At 37.0% G+C, this 18471-nt stretch overlaps 1 protein-coding gene across 3 annotated transcripts; it reads left to right on the top strand.

The window, feature by feature from the left end:
• Positions 1 to 2740: 2740 nt before the first annotated feature.
• On the top strand, positions 2741 to 18269 carry LOC131202320 (cysteine and glycine-rich protein 2). 3 transcript variants are annotated; one of them, XM_058191196.1, is made up of 6 exons: positions 2741 to 2883; positions 12502 to 12620; positions 14812 to 14980; positions 17093 to 17222; positions 17569 to 17662; positions 18024 to 18269. In XM_058191196.1, exons 2-6 carry the CDS (start codon positions 12509 to 12511, stop codon positions 18098 to 18100), a joined length of 582 nt encoding a protein of 193 aa, XP_058047179.1. In that variant the 5' UTR covers positions 2741 to 2883; positions 12502 to 12508; the 3' UTR covers positions 18101 to 18269. The 3 variants fall into 3 exon arrangements, with proteins under 3 accessions (XP_058047179.1, XP_058047177.1, XP_058047178.1); XM_058191194.1 differs by having other exon boundaries at positions 17081 to 17222; XM_058191195.1 differs by lacking the exon at positions 2741 to 2883 and adding an exon at positions 3233 to 3367 and having other exon boundaries at positions 17081 to 17222.
• The last annotated feature ends 202 nt before the right edge of the window (positions 18270 to 18471 follow it).

Below are 18471 nucleotides of genomic sequence, written 5' to 3'. Positions count from 1 at the left end.
ACAAAACTAAATTAAATTATAATTAGCAAAAGACTTGTAAAATAATAAGGCAAATTTTTTCTCAGGGGGAGAAAAATAATCTTGCTAATAGTTGCCATTTTCCAAAGACCACAATGAAAGTTCTGTGTTTTAATTATAACTAAAAAAAATCTTTTAAAAAGCTTAAGGCCAAGAATGGGGTATGGGGGAGCCACCATGAACTCACATTTAACTAGAAAAGTTTACTTGGGATGAAGGAAATATATCTGGTCACAAACCAAATCGGGTTCCAACCAAAAAATTCACCAAAAAAATTTTCATAGCCAATTTTTTCTTCTGCACTATTTTTTTGTAAGCACCAAATTTTCAAAATTAGGTTCGGATCATGACCAAATCAGGTTGCGACCAAAGTTATGGAACAAAATATGGTCATGACCAGAGGTTCTACTGTATAGGGAGGCCATCCCAGCCCTCATAACCATGGGCTGCCAAGAGGCACACTTAACATTTGTATAAAGTGAACCAATGCAGGTTGTTCTCTACCACAAGATTGTATAACGGTTCCAGTTGAACAGTCAATGAGCAGCTTTGTTTTTAGTTCTGCAGACCAAAATGGCAGTTTATAGTTTCTCATGTAGGTTGAGATATGTCCATTGTGGATGAGGGGTAGCAGGACATACAACTTGGTTAATATGCTACAGTGGCTTTCCATGTTCTGACATGGAGCAAGCCAGGATAAGAGAAACTTTTTAACTGGGGATATTGTGGATAGATGAAGGCATAGTGGCACTTCAAGTAATGCTGTTTTGATAATGATGTTCACTAGGTGGAGTGATCTTTACTTCTTTAATCTGATTTAGGACTATGGAAATAAATAATGGTTGATACCATATACACTTCCAAGGCAGGCAATACATAGAACAAAAAATAAATAAAAGGAAGGAAGGAAGGAAGGCTGTAATGGTTAAGTTAAAGATCTATCTGTGTTCAGGACCTGATTGTCACAATGGACATTTCATAATTTCATAATAACAGAGTTGGAAGGGACCTTGGAGATCTTCTAGTCCAACCCCCTGCCCAGGCAGGAAACCTTACACCATTTCAGACAAATGGTTATCCAACATTTTCTTAAAAATTTCCAGTGTTGGAGCATTCACAACTTCTGCAGGCAAATTGTTCCACTTATTAATTGTTCTGTCAGGAAATTTCTCCTTAGTTCTAAGTTTTTATTTATTTATTTATTTGATTTTGTCATAACAATATACACAAGCATCACACAAAAAGATTATATAATATATAAACATATATATGGGGAGAAACAAGGAAGTATATATTGTTGCTTTTCTCCTAGATTAGTTTCCACCCATTGCTTCTTGTTCTACCCTCAGGTGCTTTGGAGAATAGTTTGACTCCCTCTTCTTTGTGGCAACTCCTGAGATATTGGAACACTGCTATCATGTCTCCCCTAGTCCTTCTTTTCATTAAACTAGACATACTGAGTTCCTGCAACTGTTCTTCATATGTTTTAGCCTCCAGTCCCCTAATCATCTTTGTTGCTCTTCTCTGCACTCTTTCTAGAATCTCAACATTTTTTTTTACATCGTGGCAACCAAAACTGAATGCAATATTCCAAGTGTGGCCTTACCAAGGCATTATAAAGTGGTATTAACACTTCATGTGATCTTGATTCTATCCCCCTGTTTATGCAGCCCAGAACTGTATTAGCTGCTGCACATTGCTGGCTCATATCTAAATGGTTGTCCACTAGGACTCCAAGATCCCTCTCACAGTTACTACTATTGAGCAAGGTACCACATATACGGTATCTGTACATTTTGGGTTTTTTGCCTAAATGTAGAACCTTACTTTTTTCACTGTTGAATTTCATTTTGTTAGTTAGCGCCCAATGTTCAAGTCTGTCAAGATCCTTCTGTATCTTGAGCCTATCTTCTGGAGTGTTGGCTATTCCTGCCAGCTTGGTGTCATCTGCAAATTTGATGAGTTCCCCATCTATCCTCTTGTCCAAGTCATTGATGAAGATGTTGAAGAATACTGGGCCTAAAACAGAGCCTTGGGGTACGCCACTACATACTTCCCTCCCTGTGCATGTAGTTCCATTGAGGACTACACGTTGAGTGCGGTTGGTCAGGCAGTTACAAATCCATCTGGTGGTGGTGCTGTCTAACCCACATTTTTCTACTTTATCTAGTAGTAGGTTATGGTCTACTTTATCATTGCTAAATACAACTAAGAAGTTTATATCCCCCTTCCTTGTAATTGCTTTCTAATAATTAGTGCAATCTCCGTATTCCATCACTGTTCAAAGATAAATACAAGCTTACCAGTATATCCCAAATACCAGTGGTGGGATTCAGCCAGTTCGCATCACTTTGGGAGAACCGATTGTTAACTTTCTGAGCAGTTTGGCAAAGTGGTTGTTGGAAGAAATCATTAGGGCAGAGAACCGGTTGTTAAGTTACTTGAATCCCACCACTGCCAAATAGCCTTTATTAAATATATTCCTATTTGGGATGCTGAGAGAATATCTAGAAATATTTCTAGCTAGGGATTTCATATTTCAAGTTTACCCAAGATTATTGAATTCCAAGATTGCCTACTCTTCTGATGAAATGCAAGCGGGGTGGCCTTCCAGAGGGGACATACGAAGCGGCCAAACAAAAAAAGGCGACCCAAAGCCACTAAGACCACGAAAGACAGCACGAGAGAATTGTTTTACTGCAGCTGGCGAACGTCAGGAGGAGGCGGGGACTCGGTTGGAGAAGCCGTCCGATTGCTCCACCTCCTTGCGAAAGCCTATAAACAGCCACCAAGGAGGCTCTAAGCTTCGTTTATTCGAGACCCGCAGCTGAGTTACGGGGGTGGGCCTCTCGCGGCAACCGGCAGGTAAGTGGCGAAGTGAGGTGCGCGTAGCGCGCTACATAGAGAAGCCAGTGGAACAATGCCGGGATTTTCCCCGCGATTTGCTTTTCTCAGCCGCCTCGACCATCTTTCGCTTTTGTGCCTTAGCTCTGCTTGGAGGCTCCTGAAATTAGTTGCCACCCGCCTGGCCAATCCCAGGGATTCTGCGGGGAGGCTTCGCTCGGCTCAGACCGGTGGCAATGACGGAATCGCCTTTGCAAAAGGCCGTCAAACGCGACCACCTCTAGCGGGGGCGTTTCCAAAGGTGCTTATTCCAAAATGGAAGGTTTTGCGAGGGTTGTTTTTTTTTTAAGCGTCTGCTGAAATGAATTACTTATTTAGCTTGGAAGACTGACACCCTCGTAACCAAGTACGGGGTGGGTGCTGAAAGAACCTCTGTACATCAGTGTCTGTGGAGTTTCGTGATTTGTCTAGGATTGATCTTTCTACATCCTGTCTCCTCCCTTAAGTAGGTAATTGTCTTTGTTTCCTTTTCCTGCATTCTCTCCGGCTCCCACCTTTCATTAATTGTACTAATAAGGAACTCATTCAACCCAGATGTCTTGCTTAACTTTTTTTTTTTTTCCTACAAGCTTGCCTTCCAAAAAAGCTTGCAGGATCTCAGCGTCCTCCCTGGCCCCACTTGCTCTAGACTAGAGGATGCTGAACTTTTGTTTTGGTTGGCTTTTAGATCAAGCTCTCTTAGATCAAGCTCTTAGGGGATGTCATTTTTAATTGAGAAGTGGTAATCTGCTTAAAGGAATCTATTGTATCCTGACCTGAAGGCTATGAATATATAGCTTAATGGAATGAAAAAACAAAAATTTAAAGAAGAGATTGGACAAACCATTGGTCTGGAATGGTATATAGGGTCTTCTGCTTGATCACTGGGTTGGACTAAAAGACCTCCGAGCTATTCTGTCTTCTAATTTAGCTTGATCCCATTTATGAAATCGCCGTAAACTCTGTTGCTTATGAGATTATATATGAAATTTTAGCCTCTAGCTAAAAAATGAGAGTTTAGTAACACCTTTTCAGAATCAAACTTTTTATTAAAAGGCATCCACTTTCATGAACTGTTGCTCATCAAGTTTATGTCTGCCAGCATATTGGTATTAAAAGGTACACTGCTCATATAATATAGATTATATTGGATTATATCATTGAGAATAGACATGTTAAAAGTTCAATAAAACACCATCTTCTTTAGTGCATGTGGGTGTGCTAGTAAGGAAATGTTTGAGATTTCTTGGTTTATAATGGATTCCCACTGGGGTTAAATATTAATTTAAAATGGAAGTGATTACAGGATAGCTGTCCTTTTTTAAAAAAATGCAGCCTATCTGCTGGAGATTCCCATATTTCTCTTTTGTGAGATTTTTTTACATTAAATGATCCTTAGTAAAAGTATGAGTGGTAAACCTCTTAATATAAAACTAATTGATGCATGTAATGTAGCTTAATTACATTCATTGACAGTCTATGTCAGGGCTGTCAAACTTCCGGCCCATGAGCCGGATGCATCACATGCTGGACACACCCACGCCCGGTTTAGCGAAGGGGGAAAAAGTCCATATACGTCACGGTGTGCCACTGTGGCGACACGAGTTTGACACTCTTGGTCTACACGGTTGGCTTGCTGATGTTGACTATCCTGTCCTCAAAGGTTGCAATAATGGAAATTCTTGTCTTGAAAATGAATGAGAACGCATTGAGAATATAACAAAAAATTTAAATGTTTACTGAAAATGGCTGTCCATTGTTGGATGGATTTGTAAATCTGACGCTGTCATCTATATTTCAAAATAGTTTCGTTTAACTTTTGTCTGTGCAATTTTTACAAACTTCTCAGGAAATCTTGAATAGTCTCAAACAAGCAATATATATTCTGTTTTATAATTTCTTCCATCAAAATATTTATTTTATTTTATTTTATTTTTAGATTGAATTTTTACTCTTTAACACACAGGTTTTGTCATAAAGGTAAAATGAGGAAAGATGGAAAATCTAATGCTGTTGCTTTCCTACGGTAGATCCCAAAAATTATGTAGCCGTCTTATCTGATTCACAGAACTTGTTCTACAGCCTCCAAATTGGGCTATAGAAAAAATTTATAGGCTGGAGGGTTAAATAGCATGGAAAAGATTGGATAATAGAAGCTAATTTTAGATATTTTATTAAAATTTATTTTATCCTATTTGCCTTTACTGTGATGAGTTATATTCAAGGTAAAATTGTGTAGTATGTAAATACATTTTATCTTGCTTTACAATCATGATGAAAGTATCCTATTATAGAAATACTTTATCAAACTTTGGAAAAAACATGGCCTGAACACGTTTTTAGGCAGATAGAACTAGTAAACTAGTCATTTTTGAAGTAGATGGAATAACATAAAAATCCATATTAAGAGAAATATAGTACATTAGCTATGTATACTTTTATAGCTCATTACAATTTATGGAATGCCATGCACCGATTTACTTTTCTAAAAGAGCCTTTGAGATTTAGGGCCAAAGTACCGGTACGTGATACACTATTATTAGGTTGTGTGCTTTAAAATTTAAGATAATTATAAAAATTTAAAATGAAGATTGTCATTGACTAAAGATTAAAGATATTTAATATAGTACAGGTAGTCCTCGACTTACAACAGTTCATTTAGTGACCATTTGAAGTTACAGTGGCAATGAATGGCCATTTTTCACATTTATGACTGTTGCAACATCCCCATGGTCCTGTGATTTATATCCGGATGCTTGACAACTGGTTCATATTTATGATGGTTGTGGTGTCCTAGGGTCACACGATCCCCTTTTGTGACCTCCTGACAGACAAAATCAATGGGGAAGCCAGATTCACTTAACAACCATATTACTAATTTAACAATTGCAGTTATTCATTTAACAAATGTAGCGAGAAAAGTTGTAAAATGGGGCAAAACTCACTTAACAAATTTCTCACTTAGCAAAATAAATTCTGGGCTCAATTGTGGTCATACATCAAGGACTACCTGTACTTTCAAAATGCCTTAAAACAGCAAGTAGTGAAGTCTGAACAATAACAAATACTTAGTAAGATATTGTTTCAGATGTAATCAACCTTTCTCTTTCTCAAGCATTGTTTTACAGTTTATGGGTACTTACGGGACCGCCTGCTGTTACCATACGCCTCCCACCGACCCGTACGCTCCCACAGAGAGGGACTTCTCAGGGTGCCGTCCGCCAAACAATGTCGGCTGGCGGCCCCCAGGGGAAGGGCCTTCTCTGTGGGGGGGCCTAACACTCTGGAACGAGCTTCCCCCGGGTTTACGCCAAATACCTGACCTTCGGACATTTTGTCGCGAACTCAAGACTCACCTTTTATCCTGACAGGGCTGGCTTAAATCGGGATTTTAATCTTAAATTTATTAATTTTAAACGGGGTTTTAGTATGGTAAATTTTAATCACTGGGCTAATTTAAATAAGTTTTTTAAATCGTATTTTAAATCTGTATATTGTATTGTTGGTTTTTTATTATGCCTGTACACCGCCCTGAGTCCTTCGGGAGAAGGGCGGTATAAAATAAAATAAAATAAATAAATAAATAAATAAATAAATATGTTTTCTTGCCTGGATTCACAAAATATTGTAAGTTAAAATGTGTTGACCAGTTTGTGGTTCAATGTCATTAGTTTATGGTTCAGTATGGTGTGAGAACCTAGAAAATCTGATTAATTCCATTAAGCATGGGTACGGAGTGTTGTGTGAACACAGCCTTTCTGTGTTGTCATTCTCCAGGTATGTGTACATTTTCTTCTCATGATGTAAAATCTGAGCCTAGTTATTTCTTATCTATTAAACTATAAAGAACTGAACTGGTGACTCACTATGTTACAAGGTTACCTTTCATATTTAATTGCTGTGTGTTTTTTGTACCATTGAGGATTGAGTTAGAGGGCTAATCCCAAAGTTTAGATCCTACTCAAGTATGACCAGAATCAGTTTTGTCATTTTTCATAACATTTTTCAAAACTTCCTTTTTCGAAACATGAATAAATGCTAGAATGTTAAATGATTGTATGTCAGATTAAAAGCAATCATTTTTAGGGTGACCTTTCTCTGTCAGGCAGGGGCCACAGACTATTTTGGATAATTAAAGTTAATCAAATCTGCAATGTGTTGGACTCGAACTAAGCGTGTCTGGCAGAAGTGCTATGGGCTTAGTCTGGTATTATCTGGGATGAATGTATGATATTAAGTATTGAAGAAACAGATAAGGGCCCCTTGCACTATTTCTTGGTCACTTGATTCTTGGACCCAAATCCCTCTGAGATCATTAAGGCAGCCAAGCAATGGGGTGTACATGGTAGTGTCAACCTTTCTGAGAGAAGAAGTGGTGCCTTCCACCTTGAAGAAGTTTCATCTTCAAAAGACTAATCTTGGACCCAACTAGCAATTACCTTCTAGTCACCAACCTTCGCTTCTTAGAGACAGTTGTTGACTAGATGGTGTGGTTGCAGATAACTGAAGAAAGCTAGATTCATTCTAATCTTTACGGGACCGCCTACTGCTACCGAATACCTCTCACCGACCCGTGCGCTCTCACAGAGAGGGACTCCTCAGGGTGCCGTCAGCTAGGCAGTGTCGTCTGGCAACACCCAGGGGAAGGGCCTTCTCTGTGGGGGCTCCCACCCTCTGGAACGAACTCCCTCCAGGACTTCGTCAACTTCCGGACCTCCGAACCTTTCATCGCGAGCTTAAAACACATTTATTCATCTGCGCGGGACTGGATTAGATTTTAAATTTACTGATTTTAAATGGGTTTTTATTATTTATACTGTTTTTTAATAATTCGGCTATAGAATAAGTTTTTTAATTGTCATTTTAGTTTGTATTTATATGTATTTTTAATTGCCTGTGAACCGCCCTGAGTCCCTAGGGAGATAGGGCGGTATATAAATATGAAAAAATAAATAAATAAATAAATAAATCTGAGTTCCAGGCTGAGATTCAGTACAGAGGTGGTCTTGGTCACATATATTGTTGATCTGGAGCAAAGCTGGAAAGCAGTTAGTGAATCTATCCTTCATATTTCAACAGCTTTTGATACTGTCAATTCTGGTATCCTCCTGGGCTGACCCCGGGGTTTGGGAATTGAAGGCACCATATTGCAGTGGTTCTCTTTTTTCTTCAAGGCTTGTTTCGGTCAGTGTTGGTGAGGTGGGGAAGAGTGTGCTCCTCATACCTTTATGGAATGCCACAAGTTTCAATGTTTTCTCCTCTTGTTTAACATCCACATGAAACTGCTGGGGCATCTGCCATCTTAGTGTCTAATTTCAGTATTTTGATGATAACCAATAATATCTTTTAATTCCAGGACAACCAAGTGAGGTTGTTGAAGTAATGTTTCAGTGCCTGGAATATGTGTGGGCCTGGTAGGGAAGGAATTGATCTTGTCTCAATTCTACTAAAACCAAATGGCTATGATTCTTAGGATCACCTAAAGTGAGATTTTTCTATCCTCACTTCTGGCTGAGTTGCACTTCCCCATTCAGAAGTGATCTGCAATCTGGAGGTATTCCTTGACTTACCACTCCTGTTCAAGGAGCAGCAATAGCCAAGGCAGACATTGCACAACTTCAAGTAGTGCACTAGTTGCAACCCTTCCTGAATCACTGGTCACTCTATAGACCAGTGATAGCTAACCTTTTCTGGACTGAGTGTCCAAAGCATGTGCTCATGTGTGCGAATGCGTAATTGTACACATGCACGCATGTATGCATGTGCCCTCAAACTCCAATGTACATGCAGCCCCCATGTATTTGTGCATCCCATGCATTCATGCTCGGCTCCTGCATGCACCCTGCCCTCCCCAAACATGCACACACGGCCACCTGTGCATGCCCCGTCCCCCCGTGCATACATGGCAGAGACCTGAAGACCAGGTGACTGGCAGGAGGTGCGCGTCCATACACGTCGGAGCTGAACTGGGACGATGGCTCGTGTGCCCACAGAGAGGGCGCTGCGTGCCACCTCTGGCATATGTGCCATAGGTTCATCACAGCTATAGATGGTCACTGATACCTTTGTTGCCTCATGGCTCAACTGTTACTTATTCATTAAATTTATATGCTTACTATCTTATTATCCAAAACAACAGGAGATTGCCCTTGAAAATCACTTGGAAATTTCACCTGGCCCTTAATACAGCAGAATGAACAGTGCTGGGCCTACTCAGCATGCCTACATAATACTCCTGATTTGTGAGCTGCTTGCCAGAATGCTTCCAAGTGCAAATCAAAGTGCTGATTATCACTTATAATATTCTATATGCATAGGGCCTGGTCATTTGAAGAACTGCCTGTCTCCTGTGATTTCTGTCCAGCTAGTAGGAGCCAACAGAGTGGGCACATGCTAGGTCCTCTCAGTCTGGCACCCAGGAAGCACACTTTTTTTGAAGTGGCACCTGTCCTCTGGAATGAGGTTCTCCCTGAGATCCAGACAGGTCCCACCATGATGGTATACCAGAAAGCTATAAAAGCTCTGATGTTCTCCCAGGCCTGGGGATACAGGGAATAGAACCTTCTTCTTAGATACGCTTATCTTATCTTACATTTATCTTATGTCATAAGACATAATGACAACTGTGATAAAGTTTTCTGGATTTGCTTCTATGTTTCCCTTTCTGTATTTTTATTTATTTTGTTGTATTTGTCTTGTTTTTTACACTGTGAGTTGTCTGGAATCAGGCAGCACCAAAGACAAAATTTAAAAAAAAATACTTCTAAGGGATTCTAGGTATGCCACTGAAAGGGTTTCCAATTCTGTCCTTTTGTTTCATGCAGAATTGTACTAAATGCTGCTTGACAGAATGCTGTTGGACTTTGACTTTTTAGGTGAATGGTAACGTGGAACCTGGATACAATATTGTAATAGTTCATTGACTAAAGCATTTGTCATCTTGGTTGCCTCTTACAACTTGGATATTTCCTATTTATAGAAAGCTTTTGGTGATAACAATTTTCTGATTAAATCAGAAAAGTCTGACAAGTCATTTATGATGCTAAACCCAAAGGCAAGTCTAAAATGGAAACAGACTACACATTACTATAAGTGTGAAGCTTGTATATAAATCAAGCTATTAGATGTATTACATGAAATTTGAGGGTCAACTGCATTTAAAGTTAAACTCTTCAAGTTGTCATACTATATTAATTTTAAAAGGTGAAACATAAATATGGATTCTGCAGTGAAACACCATAAGGAGCAATCATAGTATTTCTAAATTGTTTCATGAAGAGCAGTTTTCTGAAACACACCAAGACAGACTGGATCACTAAATCTAACATGCATTTGCCTGTGTCACAGAAATGAAAGGAATCATTTATAAACCATCCGGGGAATACTGTATATCAGTATTTCTCAACCTTGATCACTTGAAGAGGTATGGACTTCAACGGCGTTGAGGTCTACACTTCTTCAAGTGGCCAAGGTTGTGAAACACTGCTGCGGATTAAGGGATCTCTAAAGTGTTAAATATCTAGATTCTTAGACTCTGAAGAATTAGAGAGATTGTGATATCTTGCCAAAAAAAGGAACAAATATTCCTAATAAAAACAGCAAATGTGCAAGAACACCAGTTTTAATTATTTGTAATAATATCAATGAATTACTGTTGCAAACGAAAGTAAAACTTGTTTATAATTCTTGGTTACTTTGTTGTCAAAACAAATAACAGCTTCTGCTAATCTTTAGGAGTCTTTTTTTTTCTTTACAAATTTTTTTATTTTCCATAATAGTTCCCACAGTTTAACCAGTGTACAATACAATCACTTATACAACAATCGATCCTATACTCAAATTATGCTCAATCCGGGCTGCTCGACCGCCACTCCCTCCCTTAATCCTTTCTACCCTTCTCATCCTTTCAACTTTCCCCACCATCCTTCTCCTCACTTTTCTACTTCCCCTCCTCTTCCCCACTTCTCACTACCATCCTTTCTAACCCTCTATCTTCTCCTCCTCCTTCTCCTCCTATCCTTTCTTCTCCTCCTTCTTTCCTACCTACCTACCTACTTACATACTTTCTTCCTTCTTTACTCCTCTTCTACCCTTTCCCTTCGGGAGTGGTTACCGAGCAGCCCCGTCTTTACACCATTCCAACTTGTTTAATTCTACCATTATTTCTGTACAATGGCAGTCAATCAATTTATAATCTTCCTTCCTCCCCATTTTCCCCCTGAGACTTCCCAGAACAGAAATGTAGGAGTCTTTTAATGTTAAGATTTTGAAACACATTTGCCTGTCTTGGCTCATACTTTGAATAGTTTTTGAAGAGTAATACTGTAAAACAAAAATATAAGGATAAATAAGGATAAGAACAAAACTAACTAGGATAAATATATCATTTTTAATGTAAAGTTATGAAAAAGTACATGTATTTGAAGTATATAGCACTTTGTCATTTTTCACTTCCTTTTAATCATTACATAATGCAAAAAACTATGCTGTTATCTAAGAGTCTCAAAAATATAGCACTACTGGCATGCTACTACTAAATTATGCATGTGCTGCAATGCAACAAATGGGTGAATATGTTTTATTTGGGATTAATTATTAATCCTAGCCATATTCCAATAATGTTTACATCTAAGCAACCATTGCTTAGCAGCTCCTCTATATAAGTTCTACAGGAAAAGTAAATCATAAACTGAACCTCACTATCAGACTAGTCTATTATTTTTCACTTAAGCAACAGAAAGAACAGTAAACATGTCTACCAGATGCCTGTAATACTGGTGAGCCTCTGTGCTGAAAGAACAATTGAGTGTAGGATAGCTGGAAGCTTCATCCAGCACTGTTCCTTCATCCTAACATTTGCACTCACCATATGACAAAGGTTTACCAGTCTTCCAAATGAATAGGAGACAAATTTACCACTCTTCCATTGACAACCTACCAGTGTGGGCAAATGTAACTAAAGCCTCTGTCTCCCATGGACTCATCTTTACCCATCTATCAAGTGGGTTTTCAGCAGCCAGTAATTGATTGGCACCAGAAAAGGTATTGATCAACACTTTCCCTCCTCCCTCAATGTCTTTTGTAGACAGAAGCCACTTTCTCTGTTACTGAGACTGAATAAGGGTTGGAAGTATGGTCAGCACTTCTTTAAGCCAGTTTACAGCATGGATTATAATGTTTGGGGGTTAGGGCAGAAAGGCACATTTTAAGCTATGTGCTGAAAGCTTGAAGCATTGTTAGAGACCCCACAAACCCACTTCATAGCCTGTTTCTGTGGCTCCCCTCTGGGAAGAGGTTTCGAAGTATTTATAGCAGGACTACTAGATTCTGTAACAGCTTTGCTCCCTATGCCGTCTGTCTTGTAAATTCACAGGATTCTTTTTCCTCCACACCCCTATATACATTTGAACTAGACTGTGATGTTTCTCAGTGTCATATAGGTGGGGGGGGGGCGTATATGCATAATGGTTATCTTGTAAGAGCTGAATGCAACTAAATTTCATTTTAACGTATGCTGATTAGTGTACATTTAAAGTGACAATCAAGTTCTATTCTATTTCTATTCTATTCTATTGTTAATTGTTGGTATTTATTCTGCAGACTCAAAATGCCAAACTGGGGAGGTGGAAACAAATGTGGAGCCTGCGGCAGAATAGTGTACCATGCAGAAGAAGTCCAGTGTGATGGGAGAAGCTTCCATAGATGTTGCTTTCTTTGTAGTAAGTACTTATGAAACTTTTTTTCAATGAATTGCCAGAATTTGAGCAGTGTGGATTATAAGATTATAAATCTCAAGAACCTAAATTTAGCATTGAGCTATACAGTTGCCACCTTAAGCTTCAAAGAACAAAGGTCAGAATGTAAAATGATATAAGGTTGTATTTTGCAAGTTCGTATTCCATATCTCCTGTGTGATTCATGCAGACTCTTAACTTTGCAGAACAAATGTATGGTTAAAAGAATGCTTTCAGATAGTCATTTAGCTCTGACTAACTTTGGCAGGTTTAAAAGAATATAATTTTTAAATAGATCATCATTCCTGCTAATGATACACAAGATTGTCATTTTGATCCATTTAGACAACTTGAAATAAAAAGCTTATTAACTCAGCTTTATTCTCTTGACAAAAATGTGCTAGCAGAATACAGAATTATTCCATCAAGATGCAGTTCTCATTTGGCACGCTATTTTAGAAATCTACATTTTAAATATCATTTTGAGAAATTATTCACTAGTTTGATTGCATTCAATGCTTATATCAAGTAACTTAATGATGTGATCTACAGTAATCAATTTTCTCATTTTAGCCTAATGGAGACAAAATTCTCTTGGGCTTTGCCAGAGGTTGTAGAATGTCTTTAAGAACAAAGTTGATACAATTGTTCAGCTTAGCAGATTGTTAAGATGCTGAATTTTTGTATCTTCTAATTATTTCAAACACTGACTGATGAGGTATCATGAACAGTACAGTACAGTACAGAACTGTTCATGACACCTCATCAGCATTTGATAAATGCTAATTGTAACTGATATAAAAGAAAAGGAAAAAAAACAAACAGAAAGTTGAATTTGGAATTTTTATGAGTTACATTTAAATAGAAGCAAGTTTTATAGTTTGCTTTCAGGATTGCTTCTTCACATTTTACAAAACTGAACATCAAGAAGGAATACATTTCTAAAATATACAGAATATACTCAGTGATGAAGGAATACATAATTTAGCTTCTCTAAGTGTGGAATTGAGCTCAAGAGTTTCCCTGTTCAACTTATAATTGGTAAATCCAATGAATTTCAAAATTGGAAACATGATAGTATCTTAGAAAAGTCTGAAACATATTGATACTGTACACAATTATGGTATTATATAAAATAATTTAAATTGAAGCATGGAATCCAATTTAAGTACCTGAACAAAAACTGATACAAAAATAAAAAACAAAACCATTTCTAAAAGTTATGCAGTGATATAGCTAAGCTTTAATGTGGAAAAAGTGATTTCCAGAGAGGATATCACAATGGAAATGTGTCTTCACTAAATTTTGCCAACAACAACCTAATTGAGGAAAGGAGACAGAGATAGATCTAATTCCATAAAGAGTTAATTCTTTCACACCACTTATTTCCATCCCCTTAGCTTGAAAATTTAGAATGGATCTTCATTTGCATTAACATCTGGTTTGACTATGATGCCAATGTTTCAGCGTTTATAATCTTAGTTGTGCAGGAATCTTAATTTACTGAGCAACCATTATGGTCCACTACTATATTTATTCTAGAATCTAGAATTCTAGAGTATTTTTGATCAAATACTCAAAGCAATACTGTTTTCAACAAGTCTAAATGGAAAATTACTCGTAATTTTCATAAAATGTGTATAATGCAAACCATAGGTGATTGTATAAAAGTGATTGTTTTTATTTGCTCATTAATGTTAAGATACTTGCTTGTTTCCCAGCCAACTAAACAAGTAATATACATCTAAAAGAGGAATAAGTAATAAGCTAGTATGGACATGGGTGTAAATTGGCTCTCTATATATTTTAGCTGTTTCATACAAAAGTATTAATGAAAGAGCTAGGAAAACAGTCCTTGTTTGGCATAAAGTTGTAGATGTTTTATAAAGGTAATGTGTCCTTAGAAACTCTTGCATGATTAAACTTATTGGCACTGACTTAAATAGTTCTATGAAGTTTGAAACAAAGAAAAAAATGTTTCTTTCATAGCCTCATGAAATTAAATTTAGTCAAGTTTCCCTTCTGCAAATGCAAATCATAAAAGCCAAAGAGGACAGAACGTATTAATAGAACAGAATTCAATACTGTTATTCAAAGAACCAGCCCCCTCAGTTTTCAGTAGACATAGCTACTGAAACTTACTTTTAGTAATAAACATATCTAATTTCTTCCTTAGTGGTATGCCGGAAAAACCTGGATAGCACAACTGTGGCCATGCATGATGAAGAAATATACTGCAAGTCTTGTTATGGGAAAAAATATGGCCCCAAAGGATATGGCTATGGGCAAGGAGCAGGCACTCTCAACATGGACAGAGGAGAAAGGCTTGGCATAAAGCATGACAAGTAGGTACAGCAGTTATTTACCTCTAGCTGGCTGCAGTTTGAACTGTAGCAAATAACTGGATGTAGAAAATAGCCATCTCTTTGCCTTAGGTCTATCTTGAGACATTAGATGTATTACCTATTAAATACAAACTATCAAGACCACCTTAAATAAAAATGGGGGGGGGGGGAAAGATCACTCTGGTTCTGTATTGAGCGTTCATGAGCTGAGGCTGTTCAAGAGACCAGCGTTTCTAGAAAATTGCCAGTTTTTTTTTATTTGTATGTAATGGATTGTTACATCCTGTGAGAGCAAAGCTCAAAAAAGTAAGGTTATATTTTTGCCAAGATCAGTTCCTGCTATTTATTTATTTAATTTTGTCATAACAATATACACAAGCATCACCCAAAAAGATTATATAATATATAAACATATATATGGGGAGAAACAAGGAAGTATAAGCATATATATATATATATATAGTAAGTACTTATGAAACTTTTTTTCAATGAATTGCCAGAATTTGAGCAGTGTGGATTATAAGATTATAAATCTCAAGAACCTAAATTTAGCATTGAGCTATACAGTTGCCACCTTAAGCTTCAAAGAACAAAGGTCAGAATGTAAAATGATATAAGGTTGTATTTTGCAAGTTCGTATTCCATATCTCCTGTGTGATTCATGCAGACTCTTAACTTTGCAGAACAAATGTATGGTTAAAAGAATGCTTTCAGATAGTCATTTAGCTCTGACTAACTTTGGCAGGTTTAAAAGAATATAATTTTTAAATAGATCATCATTCCTGCTAATGATACACAAGATTGTCATTTTGATCCATTTAGACAACTTGAAATAAAAAGCTTATTAACTCAGCTTTATTCTCTTGACAAAAATGTGCTAGCAGAATACAGAATTATTCCATCAAGATGCAGTTCTCATTTGGCACGCTATTTTAGAAATCTACATTTTAAATATCATTTTGAGAAATTATTCACTAGTTTGATTGCATTCAATGCTTATATCAAGTAACTTAATGATGTGATCTACAGTAATCAATTTTCTCATTTTAGCCTAATGGAGACAAAATTCTCTTGGGCTTTGCCAGAGGTTGTAGAATGTCTTTAAGAACAAAGTTGATACAATTGTTCAGCTTAGCAGATTGTTAAGATGCTGAATTTTTGTATCTTCTAATTATTTCAAACAATTGACTGATGAGGTATCATGAACAGTACAGTACAGTACAGAACTGTTCATGACACCTCATCAGCATTTGATAAATGCTAATTGTAACTGATATAAAAGAAAAGGAAAAAAAACAAACAGAAAGTTGAATTTGGAATTTTTATGAGTTACATTTAAATAGAAGCAAGTTTTATAGTTTGCTTTCAGGATTGCTTCTTCACATTTTACAAAACTGAACATCAAGAAGGAATACATTTCTAAAATATACAGAATATACTCAGTGATGAAGGAATACATAATTTAGCTTCTCTAAGTGTGGAATTGAGCTCAAGAGTTTCCCTGTTCAACTTATAATTGGTAAATCCAATGAATTTCAAAATTGGAAACATGATAGTATCTTAGAAAAGTCTGAAACATATTGATACTGTACACAATTATGGTATTATATAAAATAATTTAAATTGAAGCATGGAATCCAATTTAAGTACCTGAACAAAAACTGATACAAAAATAAAAAACAAAACCATTTCTAAAAGTTATGCAGTGATATAGCTAAGCTTTAATGTGGAAAAAGTGATTTCCAGAGAGGATATCACAATGGAAATGTGTCTTCACTAAATTTTGCCAACAACAACCTAATTGAGGAAAGATTTACTGAACTATGTCAAGAGATCAATGTGTTATATCCTTTGCCGCCCATTTTGCTCAAGATCTAAAGATTCCTTTTTTCTCTTGTCACAATTGAAGTCAACTTATGGCCCTCCTGGGGCCGATAAAGGCAGCTAGACTTCAACAATATACCCTTCCTTTGCCGTGGTTCTTTGTAAAGCTATAGTTGCTCTTAGGGGAAGAAATAACATGATTTTGCACCCTGTTAATGAGAGCTCAGTCTAGCCTACTTGTTGGTTGCTGATTCAGAAAGGCACTCATTTCAGCAGTTTTCATTCTAGCGTACCTTCTCATCGACCGACAACAAGTCCAAATACTTCAAAATTTGCTCAGAAATTTGGAGGGGCAGAAAAATGTTCCAGATGCGGTGACTCTGTGTATGCAGCTGAGAAAGTAATAGGAGCTGGAAAGGTAAGGTGACATGCAATAGTTTGCAAATGCCCTGGCAAACTATTTTGAACTTGCTTGGTGATTTAATTGAAAGTGATGACCTTGACCTGTTAGAATTGGATTGGTTTTAAAATGAATTTCGTAAAAAAGAAAACCTGTATCTGTGGTAAATGCTTTCTACTAAAAAGAAGCTATCTAACATGAAAAACATAATTATCTCTAGAAGACTAGAGTGATTAATTATGTGCCATCAAGTTGGTATCAAGACCTCTTAGTGACTACATAGATTTTCTCCATGAAAAAGACGATTTGCATCTACTGAAAATGATAAAACACAGAAGTCTGAAATAGTTTGTTTTCTTTTTAGCCTTGGCACAAAAATTGTTTTCGCTGTGCCAAGTGTGGTAAAAGTCTTGAATCAACAACTCTGACAGAGAAGGAGGGTGAAATCTATTGCAAAGGTAAGGTAGAATATTAGAATTGTTCTGGTGTAAGATATGTAATTTTAAATCGAAAAAGGAGATGGGATTGCCACTAGTTTAATGTCATTTATCACACTGATTTAGTTTAAGCAGATGAAAATGTAAGTGACAGTATGCTCCAGTCACTGTCATATGAGACAGCTTTATTGAATGGTGAGAAATCTCTATATAATGTATATTCTATGTAACATCTGCACAAGATACACACGTAGGGAGATTGGTACACATCAGCAACTGTAAAAGCACATTGTAAACTAATATTCTATGCACCTGATTTTATTTTTAAAAACACCATATTTATAGTTGAATGGAACTAATAGTTTACTCTTTGTCTTTTCAGGTTGTTATGCAAAGAACTTTGGCCCCAAAGGATTTGGCTATGGCCAAGGCGCTGGTGCTCTTGTTCACGCTCAGTGACACATTAGTTATTTGGCACAGAGAGGGTTCCCTTTTTCTAAGGCACAACTTAAAATGCTACCATTTACTGTGAAACAGCTCTTGGCTTAGGCGACTGCTTTTCCTTAGCTACCGCATGTATTCCAATCTTAAAGCAGTTTTTTAAATAACCTGTCAATTTTTAAATAACCTGTCAATTTTAAATAACCTGTCAATGAGTGTTCAAAGCTTTGTATTTAGACACTCATTTGCATTAACATCTGGTTTGACTATGATGCCAATGTTTCAGCGTTTATAATCTTAGTTGTGCAGGAATCTTAATTTACTGAGCAACCATTATGGTCCACTACTATATTTATTCTAGAATCTAGAATTCTAGAATATTTTTGATC

The sequence above is a fragment of the Ahaetulla prasina genome, chromosome 7, assembly GCF_028640845.1.
Source record: "Ahaetulla prasina isolate Xishuangbanna chromosome 7, ASM2864084v1, whole genome shotgun sequence".
Lineage (NCBI taxonomy): Eukaryota > Metazoa > Chordata > Lepidosauria > Squamata > Colubridae > Ahaetulla > Ahaetulla prasina.
The sequence above is the reverse complement of the archived record's forward strand: the minus strand, read 5'-3'. Positions and strand labels throughout refer to the sequence as shown.

Bases quoted from the DNA above. Each gene is read 5' to 3' on its own strand.
- LOC131202320 (XM_058191194.1), top strand. From the start codon at position 12,509: ATGCCAAACTGGGGAGGTGGAAACAAATGTGGAGCCTGCGGCAGAATA. The intron at 17,223-17,568 runs GTAAGGTGACAT...TTTTCTTTTTAG, and splicing joins AAGTAATAGGAGCTGGAAAG to CCTTGGCACAAAAATTGTTT. The intron at 17,663-18,023 runs GTAAGGTAGAAT...TTGTCTTTTCAG, and splicing joins GGGTGAAATCTATTGCAAAG to GTTGTTATGCAAAGAACTTT.